We start from the raw sequence: 17,790 nt of genomic DNA, 5'->3' as shown, positions 1-17,790 counted from the left end.
AATGTCAGATATGGAAGACAGTTTGAAAATCATCTAGTACAACCTATACCTGATTGAGAATCTCCTCTATATATCATTGCCAAAAAGCAGACATCTAGCTTTTCTTTGAAGACCTCTAGGGAGGAGGCAATTCACTTTCTCTCCTAAGGCACTCCATTCCACTTCTGACAAGATCATTGAAATCCCACCTGCTAAAAGAAGCCATTCCTATTCTCCCTTAATGCCTTCCCTCAGTTGATTATCTCCAATTCATCTGATATGTGGCAGCTTTCTTTGTACATAGCTGTTTGTTGTCTTCCTCATTAGATGGTGACCTTCTTGAAGGGCACGGAATGGGTTTCTTTTTATCTTTATTTGTATCATAATAAGCACTTAATAAATGTTTGTTGATTTGACTCATATCAAGCTAAAAATCTAATCTGCAATCTCTACCCATTGTTCCAAATCTTTACTAATAATAGCAGCAAGGACACCCAGAAACTCACAAGAGACAAAATCAAAGAAATCAATGAAATATACCCTCTAATGTCTATACACTATTGCACAAAGCACAGATAACAAGCAAGGTGAACTAGAGATCCTTATGCTAGGATACAGATTTGGCCTCATAGGATTACCAAGACTTGGTGGAATGAGACTGAAATATGGATCTGGAAGGATATACCTTATTCAAAAGGGAGAGAATAAGATGTGAGGAAATCTAGGAGTCACAGCAGGGAAGCACAGGGGAGGGTATTTGGGTGAAGATGAAAAGAAACATAAAAAAGAAGCAATATTGTTATCAGAATATACTACAGACAAGGTATGCTGGGCCAAGCTCTAATTGCAAGCTGATGGTTACATTTCCAATGTGAGCATTTCTTCCTCAAAAATCAAAATCACTACAAATCAGGGCTTGATATATTGTTTTGTTCAAAAAGTCTAAACTTAAAGTGCAATGCAAAGGAAATTTAAAATTATGTGGAAATAGAGATATAGAGATACAAACATAGACACAGATATAGATACAGACATAGATATAGACATAGATATACATTCCCCCACCATGGAATGGTGAACATTGTTGAACATTGACCAGCATACCCCTATTTTGCTATGTAAACAGTGCTAGAGCTCAGAGAGATGTAGTTGAAAGATCTCAGGGAATGAAGTCATCACCAGACAGTATACATGAAAACTGGAGAATACTACTACTACTAATAATAATAATAAGCATTTATATAGTGCTTTAAGGTTTGCAAAGTACTTTGCCTCATTGTCTCATCTGAGCCCCCAACACTCCTGACTATAGACTACTTAGACAGAAAAAGAAAATTGATAAGGAGTTTGGGAAATGGATCACAAAACTATCATGGAGACATGCTGGTGGTGAAGGGGGATGGGGGTGGTCTGATGGCATGCCCTTTCTTTGCCCAAAGTAGAGAAGGTAATTTGAATAACTTGCCTTCATGATTATTTCACCCTTCAAAAGGTACAGGGACCAATGAGAGTAACTTGCATTCTGGACCTGATTCTCATGAGCCTGGAGGGATTGGTTGGTGGGGTAGAACTGATCAAAACTTGGGAGACTGTGGCCATTACACCTTAGAATTTGTATCAGATAAGGAAAGAAAAGCCAGACATAGTCAGATGTGCACCCTGGAATTGGGGAAAGCAAATTTTGAATAGTTCAGCAAAAGCTTAAGTAAAATTTTCTGCAAGAAAAGGCAACCTTTGAAGGAATGGAGATCTCTGGAGATATGAACTCTGAAGACACAAAGAGAAATAATTACAGTGAGGAAGAAAAGGGACCACTATCTAAAGTGACTATTTCAGACATACAAGGAATAGATTAAGTTCTTTAAATGATATGCCTCCCCCTCCCCATAGAATGTAAACTCCTTGAGATCAGAAATTGTTGTTGTATCCTTGCATATATCAAGTGCTTAACAAACTCAGACAGAATTGGAGGAAGAAAAAAGATGGAAGCAGAGGAAGCCATCAGAGGATGAAGGTGAAGTATGGTATCATCCTGGGGGAATAGTGTCAGGAGTACTGCAGTTCAGAATGTGCTGAGATTGGTAAGGAAAAGTAGAACCGTACAAAAAGAGAAAAGAAGAGACTGAAAGGAGGGAAAGAACAGCTGCTCCAGGCGGATAGAACAATGGTAATAAACAACAGAGTAGAGGCAGAGCTGCTCGACTAAAAATTTGTGTTTGTTTTCTCTGCTGAGGAGAAAGATCTTTGGACAGAATAAAAATAGTTAATGAAGACATGTAAACCTCAGATAAAGAGAGCGATCCTGAGAAAGGATGTCACACTTGATGACTTAAAGTCACTGGACCCAGAGAAGGGAAAAAAAGGAAGGGAATAAGAATGTATATAGCACCTACTATGTGCTAAGCATTGTACTAAGCACTTTTTTGCAAACATTATCTCATTTGGTCATCAAATGAACTATATCCTAAGGTAGGGTGAAAGAATTAGCAGATGGGATTGTTGAACCACCATTAGAAACTTTTTTTAGAGATCATGGCAAACATGACAGGCATCCCAGGACTAGAGAGGGGTAAATGTCTGGATTTTCCACAAAGGGAAGAGAATGGAATATATAAAGTATAGTCCGGGGAGCTTGATTTTTTCTGCCAGCTGGTCCAACCCACACCTGAACAAGAATGCCCTCAACAATCTACCTGACAAGAGACAGCTAGATAGAGAAGTAGATAAAACACCAGCCCTGAAGTCAGGAGGACCTGAGTTCAAATCCTGCCTCAAACACTAGCTGTGTGACCCTGGGCAAATCACTTAACCCTGATTGCCTCAAGGAAAAAAAAATCTACCTGACAGTGATCTTCCCACCTTTGCTCAAAGACATCTAGTGAGAGGGAATCCACTCCTTCCTGGGACAATCCCTTCAGCTTTTGGACAGCTCCAATTGTTAGAAAGCTTTTCTTGGCTTCAAGCCTAAATTCACCTTGCAACTTGCACACATTACTCCTGGTTCTTCTCCCTGGGGCCAAACAGAAAAAACCTGATCCCTCCTTCACATGCCAGTCCTTTGTGAAGACAGCTATCAGGTCCCCACCACTGAGTCATTAATGACTACCCTTTGGGTCCAATCATTCAACTAGTTCTGACTCTACCTAATTGTATTATCATCTAGCCCACGTCTCTGCAATGTTTTCCCTTCAAGAATTGTGTGAGAGACTTTGTCTAATGCAGAGGTTCTTAACCCTTTTTGGGTCAAGACTGGTGAAGCCCTTTGGCAGACTGATGAAGCCTATGGATTCCCCCTTCAGAATAATGGTTTTTGTTGTGCAGTCATTTTTCAGTCGTGTTTGACTCTTGGTGACCTCATTTGGGGTTTTATTGGCAAAGATACTGGACTGGTTTGCCATTTCCTTCTCCAGCTCATTTTACAGATGAAGAAACTGAGGCAAATAGAGTTAAGTGACTTTCCCAGAGTCACACAGCTACTAAGGCTGGATTTGAACTCAGGAAGAGGAGCCTTCTTGACTCCAGGCCCAAACTCTATTCACTGTGCCACCCAGTTGTTTATAAGTGCATAAAATAAAAAAGATTACAAAGGAAATCAATCTATTAAAATACAATTATGAAAATATTTTAAAACCAAGTTTACAAACATCAGGTTACGAATCCCTGCTCTAATGCCCTGCTAAAATCTAGGTGAACTATATCAACTCATTCCACTTTCGATTATTCCCATATTCTACCAGTCTAACAACCCAGTTAAAAAAGGAAATGAAATGAGTCTAGCAAGACCTATTTTTGATGAAGCCTACTATCTCTTAGCTCTCACTGGTTTCTTTTCTAGATGTTCCCTATCCATTGCCTTAATAACATGCCCTAGAATTTTGTCAGGAATCAAAGCCAAGTTCATTGACCTAGAGTTTGCAGACTTGACTCTCTTCCCTTCCTGAAATTCCTGACTAGAGTTGCCATTCTCCAGGCAGTGGCATCTTTCTCATTCTCCATGATGTTTCAAAACCAACTGGCATTAGATCACCATACAATTGGCCATCCCCCCCTTCACTCGAGGACACCTCATGAGAGGGACTCCATCCCTTCCCTCAGGAGGCAGCCCTTTCCACTTGGAGACAGCTCCAGTTGTAAGAAAGCTATTCTTGACATCAGACCTAAACAAATTCCATTTCTTTCAACTCTTCAATGACATGTAAGGCCACTATATCTTCCTAGTTTCAATCTGCCTTTTTGCACTGTTAGGCAGCTAAGTGGCACAGTGAATATGTCACTGGCTCTGGAGTCAGGAAGACCTGAGTTCAAATATGACCTCAAACACTAGTTGTGCAACATAGGGAAAGTCACTTGACTTCTCTGTGCCTCAGTTTCCTCATATGTAAAATGGTGATAATAATAGCATCTACCTTCCAGGGTTGTCATTAGGATAAGATGTCTGTAAAGTGTTTTGTGAACCTTTAATCTTTATATAAATGTTAATTATTATTATTAACATTACTATTAGTATTCTCTGTTGTAAGACATGAGTTGCTATGGGGAAGAGCATTTCCTTCCTGTACAAAGGGCAATGCAACACACCCGCCACTTTTCTAATGACTATTTATTTGTTTCTTAAGGGCTTTTGCCACCAGCCCTGGAGATACAGGACACCAAATAGTAACACAAAAGCTCACAAATTTAGAGCAAAAAGAGACCTCAGAGCTAATCTAGTCCCATAACCTTATTTTACAGATGAAGAAACTGAGTCCCAGAGGTGATAAATGATTTCTACAAGGTCACACAGCTAGTAGTCAAGATTTGAACCAAGGTCCTCTGATTCCAAATCTTATACTCTTTCCACTGTAGTATCATCTCTCCCGCAATTAATTTGTCATGATGATAGGCTGGTAGGTTGTTCAACCTGGAAGAATCTCTTCTGTTTTTGTTGTCATTCAGTCATTTTAGTCATGTCTGACTCTTTGTGATTCCATTTGGAATTTTCTTGGCAAAGATACTGAAGTGGTTTACCATTTCTTTCTCCAGCTCATTTTACAGATGAGGAAACTGAGGCAAGCAAGGTTAAGTGACTTGCTCAGGGTCACACAGCTAATAAATATCTGAGGTCAGATTGAGTCTCCCTGACTCCAGGACCAGTGCTCTTTGCACTGCACCACCTAACTGCCCCTGAAGAAACCCAAAAGATTGTCCAATCCGCATTTTGTAGATGAGGAAACTGAAGGCCTACAGAGAGGAGTAACCTGTTCAGGGTCACTCAGTGAATAAGAAAGCTGGGATTTAAACTCCAGTCTCCCAATGCCAAGGACCAGTTCTTTCCACTATATCCCACTGCTCCCCTCCATTGTGGAACAGGATTGGGAGTTGGGCCAGTATGGCCAAATGGAAAGAATGCTGGATTTGAAGTTGGATAACTCGGGTCTGAATCTCAATCCTATTAACTGTGTGACCTTTAGACAAGTCACTAACCCTTTCTAGGTCTCATTTTCCTTATCTATAAAACAAAGAGGTTGGACTATAAGGCCCGTTCCAGCTCTATGCTTATCATCCTATGACCCCTGGGAATCATGTAATTTAATGCCCTTATTTTTTCAAAGGAGAACAGTGACTTGGTCCAATGTTCAATGTAAGTAAAAGAGTCTGAATGCAAATTCTGGTCCTCTATCTCAAAAAATAAAAAATCAAATTCTCCTCCCACTGTACCACAATGACAATACCTTCCTACTCATTAGGAAATACCATGAAGATCAGTATGTTCTTATTAAAAGCTCAAATTATAGGACTTCGTTGTTAGAAGAGAGCTTGAAAAAAATCTAACCCAGCAACCTCTATTTCACAGATAAGAAGACGAAGGCCCAGAGAGGGTAAGTGAGCTTCCCCAAAAGAAACAGAAGAAACCTTTCAGGATTATCAATCCCTCCTCTCCAGGCTAGCACAAAATTGCACTAAATCCTGCTTCCTCCTCCCTTAATAACAATAACTGTGTATATTTATATAGCACTTTAAGGTTTGCAAAGTGCTTTACAGATATCTTATTTGAACCTCACAACAACCCTATGAAGTAAGTGCTGTTATTATTCCCACTCTACAAATGAGGAAATTGAGGCTGAAAGAGGTGAAGTGGCTTGTCTAGGGTCACATAGCTAATAAGTATCTGAGGTCGGATTTGAACTCAAGACTTCCTGACCACTCTTTCCTGCACTTTTTCCATTGTGTTACTTGACTACTTCTTTGAATACCATAAGCAGAATTGAAGAAGACCTTTGGGGTTTCCAGACAGCCTTGGGAAAGAGGGAGATGGAAGAGGAGAAGAGGAGAGAAAGAGAGAAGGAGAAAGAAAGGAAGTCAGAGGGGAAGCAAGTAGGAAGGGAAAAGGAAAAGGGAAAAGGCAGAGAAAAGATAGAATGATACATAATGAAGCATGGGAGAGAGAAGTCCACTAATACTCGCCTTAGTCAGGCCCTAATGTCCAGCTTATGCTACAGTTTGGTGGAAACAATACTGACCCTCCAGTGCACTTTAAGGAGCACAAGGAGGGGACCAATAGGGCAGCATCTGACAAATCCACTCCAGTCTGATGGATTGACTCCTGGCTTCAACTATACCTCACTCTATTATTTAATCAGAAATTAATTCCAGTCACAGGAATCCCTAGGGAGTGATCTGGGTGAAATCCTAAGGCTGGAAAGTATCCCAAGAATCCATTTAGTCTGTTCCCACTGCCTCCACATAGGACTGAATCTGAGCCATCTTCCAAAATTCACCTCTTCATAAATATAACCAGAGAAATAGGAGGAAAAACTTCCTAACAATGAGATTAATCCAAAAGAGAAATGGGCTACCACTGAGTAGTGAGTTCTCCATCCATAGAGGCATTCAAGCAGAGGCTGGATGACCATTCATTGTGGATATTGTAGGGGAGTCACTGTATGGGGAAGAGGTTGAACTAAGTGCCTTCTGAAGTCCTTCCTATAATTCTCTAATTCTATGAAATAGGCCTACCTTGGTAATGACTGTCAGGAGTTTGATTTTTTTTCTTCCTTTTGCTGAATCTCACTGTGATGTTGGGCACTCCCCCGTGAGCCAGCCAAACATTTCCCTCTACTGTGTTTCATCTCATCACACCTGGATTTTTCTTATAACCATTTTGAGAAATAGCTTTTGCCTCTTCATTCCTCTTCCCTCTCTAGGAGCTCAGCTTGGCCACAGGGAGTGGGTGAGCCTGGGTGGGGTGGAGAGGAGGAAGAACAAAGCATAAGAAAAATACATCAGTTTCAGTTGGGGTTTTCCCCAAAAGAGAAAAGTGATCAGAATGTTCCTCTCCACAGCCTCCCTCACTATAACAACATGGTCCCCAGGTTATTTTAAAGAGGAAACAGTGGCTTGCTTTCTTCTTTCTCTGTGTGTGTCTCTCTCTGAAGGAAAGAGAAGGGGATGAAGAGAGGGAGGGAGAGAAGGAGAAAAGGAGGGAGATGAAGGGGGGAGAGCAAGAGGGAGAGAAAGAAAAGGATAGAGGGAGACAGAAAGGGAGAGAGAGAGAAAACAGCTAAGAATGAACAAGTTAATCCACCTGCCACTGGGGCTGAGTAAGGCAGCATTTCATCAATATACATCCACCCACTCACAATTTCTTTCCCTCTTTCACACAGGCACACATGCACATGTGTATTATTCTCTCCCAAAGTGTACTTTACAAATAATTACAACAAATCCCAAGCAACCCTGCCTCTGTTTTACATAGATCTTCATTCGTGACCTGAGGCCTCTACAGAGGCTGCTCAATTTTTTAAAACTATGTTTTTTTTTCCCCAATGGCCCCACAAATCAGCCTTTCTGATGGATTTAGTAAGAATAATATAGGGGTCCTAAAAATTATTTCTATCTAATTTCATGCAGGAGATAAATGTGCCAGCAATTACAAACCCCATGCCTGAGCATGTGGGTAATATTGTCTATGGGGAACCCAGCTGGGAAGTCCAGGCACATTACAGTCTTTCCCCCTAGGACAGCTATAAATAGGCTGATGACATGCTAAGTAGAAGGGTATATACAAAGTTAGCCGTACCCTTTGTGGGTTACAAGCATTTGAGTCAAAGCCTGTCCCCAAAGGTTATAAATAAAGCAGCCACCACCCTTTGAGGGAGAAAAGCTTCCTTATCTATCTGACTAAGCAAAATCACTCTGTCCCCCAATTCAGGACTTTTGACACTCTGTGGAATCCAGACAGAAGAAGCTCATAACCTTACTCCTGAAGGATGACCTTTTGGTGTCATGTCTCTATTCTATGCATCTGCACATGCCGGGATCTACTTATCAGTGCTTGTCTCTGCGCAGAGGAAAGACTTGTGCAGAGATGTTTGTCAGTTTAGTGGCCATCTCAGAATGCTAGAAATGTTAGACTCTTAAACACTCTGCAATTCTCCCCAGAATACCAGGGTGGCCCCACAAGCACATGCATACACCTATATATGCACACTTCAAAATATGCGCCAAGTAAAGTGGGAATCAGGACAACTTTGTCCACTTAACAGAAACCCCAGGCAGCCTTTAGCTCCTAATATAGTTTGCCAAGAGACAAATGGCAAGACTATTGGTTATTCTATCCTCCATTTGAATAACCAGATAAGGGAAGAAGATGATGGGACATGAAGGATGACTCAGTCCTGATGCAGGCTGGAAGACCACCTTTCAGGTTGTGGGCCTGGAGTTAGGAAGATCTGAGTTCAAATCCAGATTCAGACATTTACTAGTTGTTTGACCCTGAGCAAGTCATTAAACCTCACAGGGTTGTTGTGAGGATCAAATAAGACAATATTTGTAAAAAGCTCTTAGCACAGTCTTTGGCACATAGTAGGCACTATATAAATACTCCCTTCCTTTGCCCTTTCCCCCTTCCCTTTAAAAATATGTGTTGGTTTTAACTGGGAGTGGAGGAGCCCTACTTGAAGGCTGGAAAGTAGACTAGATCTTTTTTTGAAGACTGGTTCATCAATGCCTAAGACCTAATGCATCATCAACTCTACTGCTAGAAATCTGCAAACCCTAGTGAGATCCTCCTTCTCTTTGGTAGGTGAAGAAAGCAATGACTCTTGAAGCCCATTGCTGGCCTCCTCTGGGCTTGCTAATGAAGAATGATTTTCCATGATCAACTGTCCTGTATTTAAAAAAGAATAATTAATGGCCAGAAAACCTCCTGCCAGGGGCAAGCTTCGTAGCTTCAGGTAAGGATTGGGTCCATATGGCAAACAGACAGGACACCTAGAATTTAAGCAAGCTCACAGAGAGCCCTCTGCTCAAAGATTCTAATGTTACCATGGTATGCTTGGAAAGGAAAGAAGGCAGTGGGCAAGCAGTACGTTTGGGTAGCTCTGGAGAGAGCAATAATGAGATTTTAGAGCAAAGATTCTTAACTGGGATCCAAGGACTTGTTTGGTTTTGGTTTTTAATATATTTTGATGACTGTTTTTAACATAATTTATTTCCTTTGCAATCCTGTGCATTTGATTTTGTACATTTAAAAGCATTATTTTGAGAACAGAGTCAGTAGGCTTCACTAGAATGCCATTGGGGTCCATGACACACAAAAGGTTAAGAACTCCTGATCTGGGAGTCATGAGGAGGGTTAAAGGCCAAGGAGAGATGATTCTTTTAAGGGGTTATGCCACAGCCAGAACAAACCCCTGGCTTCCTCCAATATGGAACATCAAACCCCTCATTCTCCAAAACTAGCAGGAAAGCCAAGCATGCTGATGATTGCATCAGCTGGGCAGAGGCACCAGTTCCCAGATGGAGCCCTGGGAGAGGGAATTCCATATGGAGACTATTGGGGAGTGGGGAGGTCTTCCCAAGCCTAACTAGAGCCCAGAGAAAAACAACCTCTTTCCTCAATCCAGGGAGGAGAGGAGAAGAAATAAGAGCTTTGCCTCCATCAGGGTTCTGCGATTACTGTGTGGAGTAGGCCTGATATCTAAGGAAGCTTCCAAAGGGACCCAGAATGGGAATTCATGCTCCCAAGAATTTTCAAAATGCTTTTGAGGAATCCCCAGTGCAGTAAGTATCTTGCTAACTTTGACTGGTGCTATCTATATGAAGCACCATTTTAACCAGGATTTTTCGAACAGACACTCCTAGAGGCACTTCTACCAGTAATTGCTTAAAAAAAAAAACAAACTCTCCAAATGTGAATGTGGTTGTTCTCAAAGATGGCTTTGGGCTTCTATTAAAACACAGATAATAACAGTAGACACATGGACGATACTTTAAAACTTGCAAAGCCCTTTACCTTTATATTCACCTTAGCTCCATCACAACCAGGTGAAGTGCTATTATCCTCATTTGACAGATGAGGAAACTGAGTCTTAGAAAATGGCTTGATCATCGGCAAAAAGCTAGTTATTATATATAGGAAGCTGGATTTGAATCCAGTGTTTCCTGACTCTCACAACACCAATTTGAGAAATAACAGTGTCATACAAAGTGTATCTGGCATCAGAGAACAAATATCTTAGCTATATGACTTTGGGCAAATCACAATTACTCTGGGCCTCAGTCTCTTCATCTGTAAAATGCAGGGGTTAGACTAGATGGCCTCTGGGATCCCTTACCAACTCAAAAATTCATAAGCTCTGATCCAAGTCCATAACTCTACCATACCACGATGCCTTACACACATAAATATTCCCTAAAGTCTTTTTAAAGGCTCCAACACTCCTATTAGTGCAGGGATGTTTCCATTCACATCTCCAGAACAGAAGTCACTGTAGCCACCACCACAAACACACACACACACACACACACACACAGAGACCCTTCCTTTCTGGTGGTACTGCCCCCAAGATTTCCTTGTAGAAAGAATGCCTATCTCTGTCTATACCTTCTTCCAGCTGTCTATACTACGACACCTCCACATTTCCTTATCAGTAGCTCACCCCTGGCAATACCCAACCCGGACCTTCACTGTGATTTTCCCTATGTGGGGCAGACTGGGAAATGGGAACTGATATATGATGAAATGATAGAGCACTTAACCTGAAAGTCAGGAAGACCCAAGTTCAAATCCAGCCCCAGACACTTACTAGTTGTGTGACCCTGGGCAAATCACTCAACCTCTTACGGCCTCAGTTTCCTCAATGGTAAAATGGGGGTGATAACAGTACCTACCTCACAGGGTTATTATAAGAATCAAATAATAATTAATAATAATAATAGCTAACATTTATATAGCACTTACTAGGTGTCAGGCACTTTACAGGTATTATCTCATTTGAACCTCACAACAACCCTAGAAGGTAGGTGCTATTATTGTCACTATTTTACAGATGAGGAAACTGAGGCAAACTGAGGGTAGGTGACTTACTCAGAGTCACACAACTAGTGTCTGAGACAGCATTTGAACTCAGGTCTTTCTGACTCCAGGCCAGGCACTTTATTCACTGTACCCCCCAGCTGATAATAGTTCTAAAAAAAGGGATTACCACAGTGCCTGGTCCATAGTAGATGCTATATAAATGTTTATTCTCTTCTGCACTTATTTTAGACCCCACTTATACTAATATCTATTTCGTGTTCATTTTAATATTTTTAAGACATGCAACATCAAAAGGCTAAGTCTCATTTTGGGGACTCATTCCCATCCAATTATCTCTTAGCTCCACTTGGCTTAGTCAGGAAGGCAGGAGAGCAGCAGATACATGATCTGTCTCACTTCCACATTGGGAGAAAAAGTAACCAGTTGCAAAGATTTCAAAAAAAACTTGCCAGGAGTCATTAATTATGTGACCACTTGAGCACATCCTTCAGGGAATATTTCACTCCTTAAATACCTTCCTCCTCTACCACCTAGGACACTGAGCTATCATTTCACCAGAAGGTCTCTAGTTAATTTCCATTTCCAGGCAGGGCTATACCTAAACCACTCAAGGCAGAATATCTTAAAAGCTCATTAGTAAAGGAGTTTCCCTTCAGGACCCCCATCCCCCTTCAATTACCCATCTATGTATATCCACTCTCTCACTGCCAGGAAGTTCTTCCTTCAATCCAACCCAAACCCTTCTGCCTATGATCTAACCCTGCTGCTTCCTCCATTCTCCTGAGTGGAGATGGAAAAACAGTTGGCCATCTTCCTCTTTCTTCCAATTATTTATATATAAAGATTGACATTCAGTCTATGCCACCAGGCTTCTCCTCCTAGGAATATACCCTCTTGATGCCATCAGCCAGTTTTCTAGAACCTGTTAAGGCCCCCAACTAAAAGCAGAGCCACAGTGTAGGGTTTAATTTTTTAAAGGAGTTTCTAATCACTGCCTCTCACAGCTGAATAGAAAAGAAGTTCAAATAGAGATCACCATACACCAGCACCAAGATGGAAAAGAAGTCACCTTGCTTCCACACCAGAATTAGAAAGCCAGAGGAAAACAAGGAATGTCAGGGCTCTGTTTGATACGAGTCTCTGAGCTTCTGAACACATGAATCCCCTTATGTTAGAAAGTACAAGCCACCTCAAATGCCCACATCCCCTGAGATCCTCACCTAGCAACACAGAGACCTACAATTGCTTGGACTGCTCCCCCTCCTTTCACCCCTCCCCATTCATACTACTCCAGCATCAGCAGCATCTATTCCACAGAAAAGTGAAAACGGCAGTTTGCCATGGTAAGAATGAGACCGAAGCTCTATGTACATTTGACTCTAAAACAAGAACCTAGGATGTTTCCCGAGCCTCGGAGCCTGGCTGCCTGACAGGTGTGGCCAGGGATGGCATTTCCCTTTTGATCTGGCATCCCCCAAATTCGTGGGGATTGCCCTGATTTCTCCAATATGGAACTCCCGGATTCCCTGGACTGGACCCTTGCCTGGGCTGTACCAGGAGCTCTTCCCAAACGTTAGTGCTCGGCACTAACTAGAGCTAAGGGGTGGGGTCCAGTGTGATCTGTAAAGCAGAGCTCTAATCAGCCCTTCCAGAGAACGTATTCGGCAACAGCTTGGACCAGGGGACTGGGAGCAGCCTCCATAACGCGGGGAAGAGGGAACGGGGAGGAGGGTGAGGAAGGGGACAGGAGATGAGTGGGCTGCGTGAGCTGTGATTTACAGGGGAAATCCGGGCACCACTCGTGGTTCTTGGAATGGGGAGGGCTCCTGAGTGACTGGGGCTAAGACAGTCGTTGGGAAACTGCCCTGGGGAGGACGTGAGCTCCCGACAACTTGCCCCCACCCCCTTCCCAGCCGCAAGATCTCCCCGTTCTGATGACTCCGACCGTCAGACAGGTCTGCCCTGCCCTCGGGATAGGCTGGGGCTAGGGCACTTGGCCCCATACGGTGGGAAAAAGACGGGGATTGGGGGAAATCCGAGCAGCACCTCCTGGGTTTGGGTGGCTAGATTTCAACAAGGAATGTGACAGCCTCACAGCAGCTGTGTCCTGCCTAAAAGGAGCTCTATTTAAAATCTTTCAACAGCTGAACAGCATCGAGGAACCCCTCCCATCAGCTCCCCAGCACCACCAACCTCTCTCCCGGCAAACCCCGCCGCCCCCCCCCGCCTGCATACACCCCCCCAATTAAATTTAAAAAAATAAACCCAGAAATCCAAGCCACAGAACGAACACACACACACACACACACACACACACACACACACACACACACACACACACTCTTCAAAAATCCAATCGGATCCTTCCTTCCAGAGCGAAGCAGGGTAACTGGGGAGCCATACAAGAGATCAGACAGAAGCCCACCTTCCTCCCTCCCCATGCGGTTCGGAGGAGGAAACTCCCACCTCCCGGAGTCCCCTCGCCAAGAGAGAACCCCCCTCCTACCTGCTTGGATCTGTGCTATAGGGGAATGACCGAACCAACCAGGCAAATGATACTCAAGAGGCTGGTCCTTTGCCGAAGTCATCCTTGTTTCCTTGTTCCTGCGGGCAAACATCTCTTTTTTTTTCCTCCCTGGGAGAACGGAAACGGGTTGAGGGGCGAAGATGGGCAGAATTGGGGAGTGGGGGATGATGGGCCAGGCTCCCACTACCACTGGCTTGCCTTTGCTGTCTGCATGCTTAAGAGATGTCAGGAGCCTCGGAGACAGAAAAGGCAAAGACAATGTGTGTGATGCAAAGTGAGGCCGGGCTGCTTTTCTTCTAACTAACACCTGTAGCCATTTTTGTTGGGGGAATGTTTACAAGGCACTAAACTGACTAATTCTGAGCCCCCTTTCCATGAGTGAGGGAGACACTGTTTCATTCCCCTGTGTGTTTGCCCCAATACACCAGGGAAGCTACAGCCACCATACTTTACTATTTGCCACAAGTCTCAGAAGAGGGAGGACAAGATTAGAAACTTGGGAGGCAGGGGAAGGAAAGGGTGAGGGATACAACGGGGCTAGAGAGATTTTAGTAAACTGACCTTACACAAACATTTCTATATTTTTTTACCTTGGGAAAATGGAGAGAAAGCGATGGAGTGGAGGTTGGTGGGGTGGGATGGGAATAGCAGGGACAGGCAAACACATCACAGCAAGGCAGAGTGTATGTAATTAATTGGTGTGTTAAGCGGCAGGTTTATGCTTTAGTACAAATGAGCCAGGAGGAAAAAAAAAAAAATGATTTCTCCGAAGGGATTCTTTAATCCTACCTGATACTGCATCTGAAAAACAGAGAAAGTGTTTGGGGGCGGGGAGGTCTCCTAAGGAAAATGAATTCTCCCTTGATTTAGAAGGAAAGCCATGGGAAGTTAACAGAGTGTTCAGACATACAACTAAAAAAATGCCTCTCCTCACCCCTGTCTCTGTCTCTCTCCTTGCTACCTACATTCCTGTCTCCTTTTGTTAAAGGGATAAAGAGAAACCGAAGCCCCTACCTTTGAGTATAACCCCCAAGAGAGCTCGGTCTCTATCACCATAACAACAATGCCAAACATCCCAAAAATCAAAGCATAGTCACTCAGCCGTTTCCTCTTTTCAAACAAGGCTCTCCTGTGTCCCAGTTTATAGCCGATATTTTGGTTTTTCCGTTTATTGGCCTTGGGGAAGGTGCTGATGCTGCTGGTGCCAGAGTGCTGGTGGTTGTGGGTGGCATTTGGATGATGGAGCAGGGTCTGATTGGAATGGTGATCCTCCCGGGAAGAGATGACAATCTCGGGTGGATTGCTGGAGCTAAAGATCTGGAGGGGTTGGCTTTCAGGCTCGGACTCTATGAGGTTCCTCCTGGAGGCACTTAGCCTGCTCAAGGGTTTCATCACCCCACCACTGTACTTGCACGAGCTCATGGCTATCTCCGTGAAAGGGTTGCTATCTCTCCTGTGGACCAGTGGGCTCGCCTGTCTATGCTTGCAGCCTCCTCCGGCCCCACTTGTAGCTGTTGAACTTGGAGAATGGCCAACCAAGTGGTCATTCAGATTGAGCTGGCTGCCTTGCCTAGAGGAAGGGTGGAGGATGGTGGTAGAGTTGGAGGAAGGTGGGGCCCTGAAAGCGGTGGGAGAAGAGTGCAGCAGGCTGTGATGGAGAGGTTGGCTCTGGAGTTGGTTGAGCTGGGTGAGGGGCCTTGAAGACTGGGGTGCCAGTGCTGGGGGCTGCTGTTGCTGCTGCGGTTGCTGCTGCTGGGGGGCCAACTGTGCCGGGGCCGGTGGTGGTGGTGGCTGCTGTGACTGCTGCTGCTGCTCGTCCCCCGAAGATGGACAGGGACACTTCATATCTTCATCCAAGTCTCCCACCCCAGAGTCATGGAAGTGCCCAGAAGTGTCCATCTTGGGGACTGGTTGGATTCCCTTCCACAAACCCCCCCACCCCAATTCTGCTCTCTCTCTCAGGAGATTTCCTCAAAGAAAGACCGGCATCTGAGATCCCAAGCCAGAGAGTGTCTTGGCTCTGATCTTCTTTTCTTTGGCTTGGTTCGGTTCTCTGGGGCTGCCTAGAGTCCGGATGCTGCCAGTCAAGAATGCATTGTAGTGGGAAGGGGAGGAAGAGGAGCTGGGGTGGGGGGGAAAGAACTCTGTTTCTGGAGGTGGTCTTTAGAAGAGTCTCAGGCAAGGGTCAGCTCCACTCGGCTGAGGCTCAATAGCTTTCCTCTCCTTCTCCTCCTTCCACTGTAATATTGTAAGCCAAACCCACTTATTAGCAGCTGGTCTCATTGGCTTGACTTAACTCTCCAACCACATCCTAACAACGCCCCCTCCACAATGCTCCTCCTAAAAGAGGAGGTTCTCTCAGCCCCAGCCCACAGAGAGAGTGCACAGGCTGGAGGCTGCGCAGAGGACTGGGAGTTGTAGTTTCTTTCGCCTGACGTCTGAAGCAGCTGCCTTCTTCCCTTTCTGACAGGTACAAGGAATCTGTCGACCCCAAAAGAATAGGGATGCAGAGGGCCCAGTAAGAGAGGGAGGAGGGCCAGAAGGCTGAGGGGATGCCATGAGAGGGAATGCGGGGGAGGGAATGTAGATGGAAAGTTCCATTCATGCATACTTAACATTGTTAGAGCTAGAATAGACCCTAAATAGCATTTGTCTAGTTCACTGTCCTCTCTGGGCCTCAGTTTCCTCATCTGTAAAATGAGGGGATTGGAATGGATGAGAGCATCACAGAATCTTAGAGTTGGGAGAGTGCTCAGAGATCATCTAGTCCAACTTGTATCTGAAAAAGAATCCCCTCAGAGATCCATACCTCCTGGAAAAGCCTATGATCCTAATCCTAACCCTTTTAAATGGAAAAATGAGGGAACTGAAGGCCAGGATGTGAAGTGACTTGACCAGCACTTAGCCTAGTGCTTCATACATAGTAAGCTCTTAATAAATGTTTGTTGATTGATTTTCCAAGATCAAAATGAAGAGAGAGAGAAATACTTAAATCCAGACCTCCAGACTCCTAGAAGCTCCCAGGAATACTCAGAGTATGAGGAATTCAGAATGGAGCATGGAACAATGTCACCCAGAAGTGGAATGTGCTGGTATGAGAGGTGATCCTGGCTCCCTAATGCTAACACCATATTCCTATGGCCAGGAAGGCAGAAGCCTCCCTGCTGATCGCTTCCCTTCAGTTGCCCCCTAGGATACTGATAATAGGAACTGTGAACAGCTGCCAGGCTTCCAAGCTCAACATAATCATCAACTATTTATAAAATACCTACTGTGCGCAAAGCTCTATTCTGGATGCTTAGGGAGTCACAAAGAAATGGACCAATAGTGGGATTCATTCCCATCTTAAATGAAAGTTGATTGATTTGGGGAAAGGGTCTAGTTTCCCATGACCTTTGCCTCCCCTATGCCTCCTTCCTGCTCTCTGACCCTTGACCTCATCAGTGCTCCTCCCTCAGCACACCGAATGGAGGGACAATTGAACCCAGCCTATCTTGCCTATTCTGAGATTCTTTGAGGAGGGGGAGGAGGGGGAAGAGGGAGGGAGTTAGAGCAACTGACTAAAATGATGTTTTTGGATTATCTGTGAATACTGATTATCAGATTCTTCCCTTAATTCTATTAAACCAGATAATTGAGAACTGAAAATCACTTGCAGAAAAAGCCATAATTTAAAAAGCCAAAAAATTGAGAGACAGGGTGGTAACATCGGGAGACTTGTATGAACTGAGGTAGATGGAAATTAGCAGAGCCACACAAACTACATCCATGATGACCACAAAAATGGGAGAATGAAAGCCAAAGTCTGAGTTACTAATCTCATTCCCCTTAAAAATATAATGAAACCTCTAGGAGGAAACTACAAGGGCAGCTGGTGGCATACACTGTCAAATGTAACCATTGAGTTTGTGTTGAGTTTGGGGGGGTTTCCCTTATTGTTTTACTCTTACAAGAGTGAATTCAACATGGAACAGGGGGTGGG

General features: G+C 43.9%; 1 protein-coding gene across 1 annotated transcript in view; it reads right to left on the bottom strand.

Annotated features, from left to right (window-relative positions):
- Window positions 1–16,011, bottom strand: part of LOC114050078 (small conductance calcium-activated potassium channel protein 3-like) — a 284,782-nt gene extending 268,771 nt beyond the window's left edge. Inside the window, exon 1 of the mRNA XM_027871626.1 lies at window positions 14,823–16,011. Coding sequence (XP_027727427.1) covers window positions 14,823–15,707 — 885 coding nt within the window. The 5' untranslated portion in view covers window positions 15,708–16,011. The remainder of the gene's footprint in view (window positions 1–14,822) is intronic.
- Window positions 16,012–17,790: the final 1,779 nt, after the last annotated feature.

This window comes from Vombatus ursinus, unplaced genomic scaffold (assembly GCF_900497805.2).
Source record: "Vombatus ursinus unplaced genomic scaffold, bare-nosed wombat genome assembly UNPS02014798.1, whole genome shotgun sequence".
In the NCBI taxonomy this organism is placed as follows: Eukaryota; Metazoa; Chordata; class Mammalia; order Diprotodontia; family Vombatidae; genus Vombatus; species Vombatus ursinus.
The sequence above is the reverse complement of the archived record's forward strand: the minus strand, read 5'-3'. Positions and strand labels throughout refer to the sequence as shown.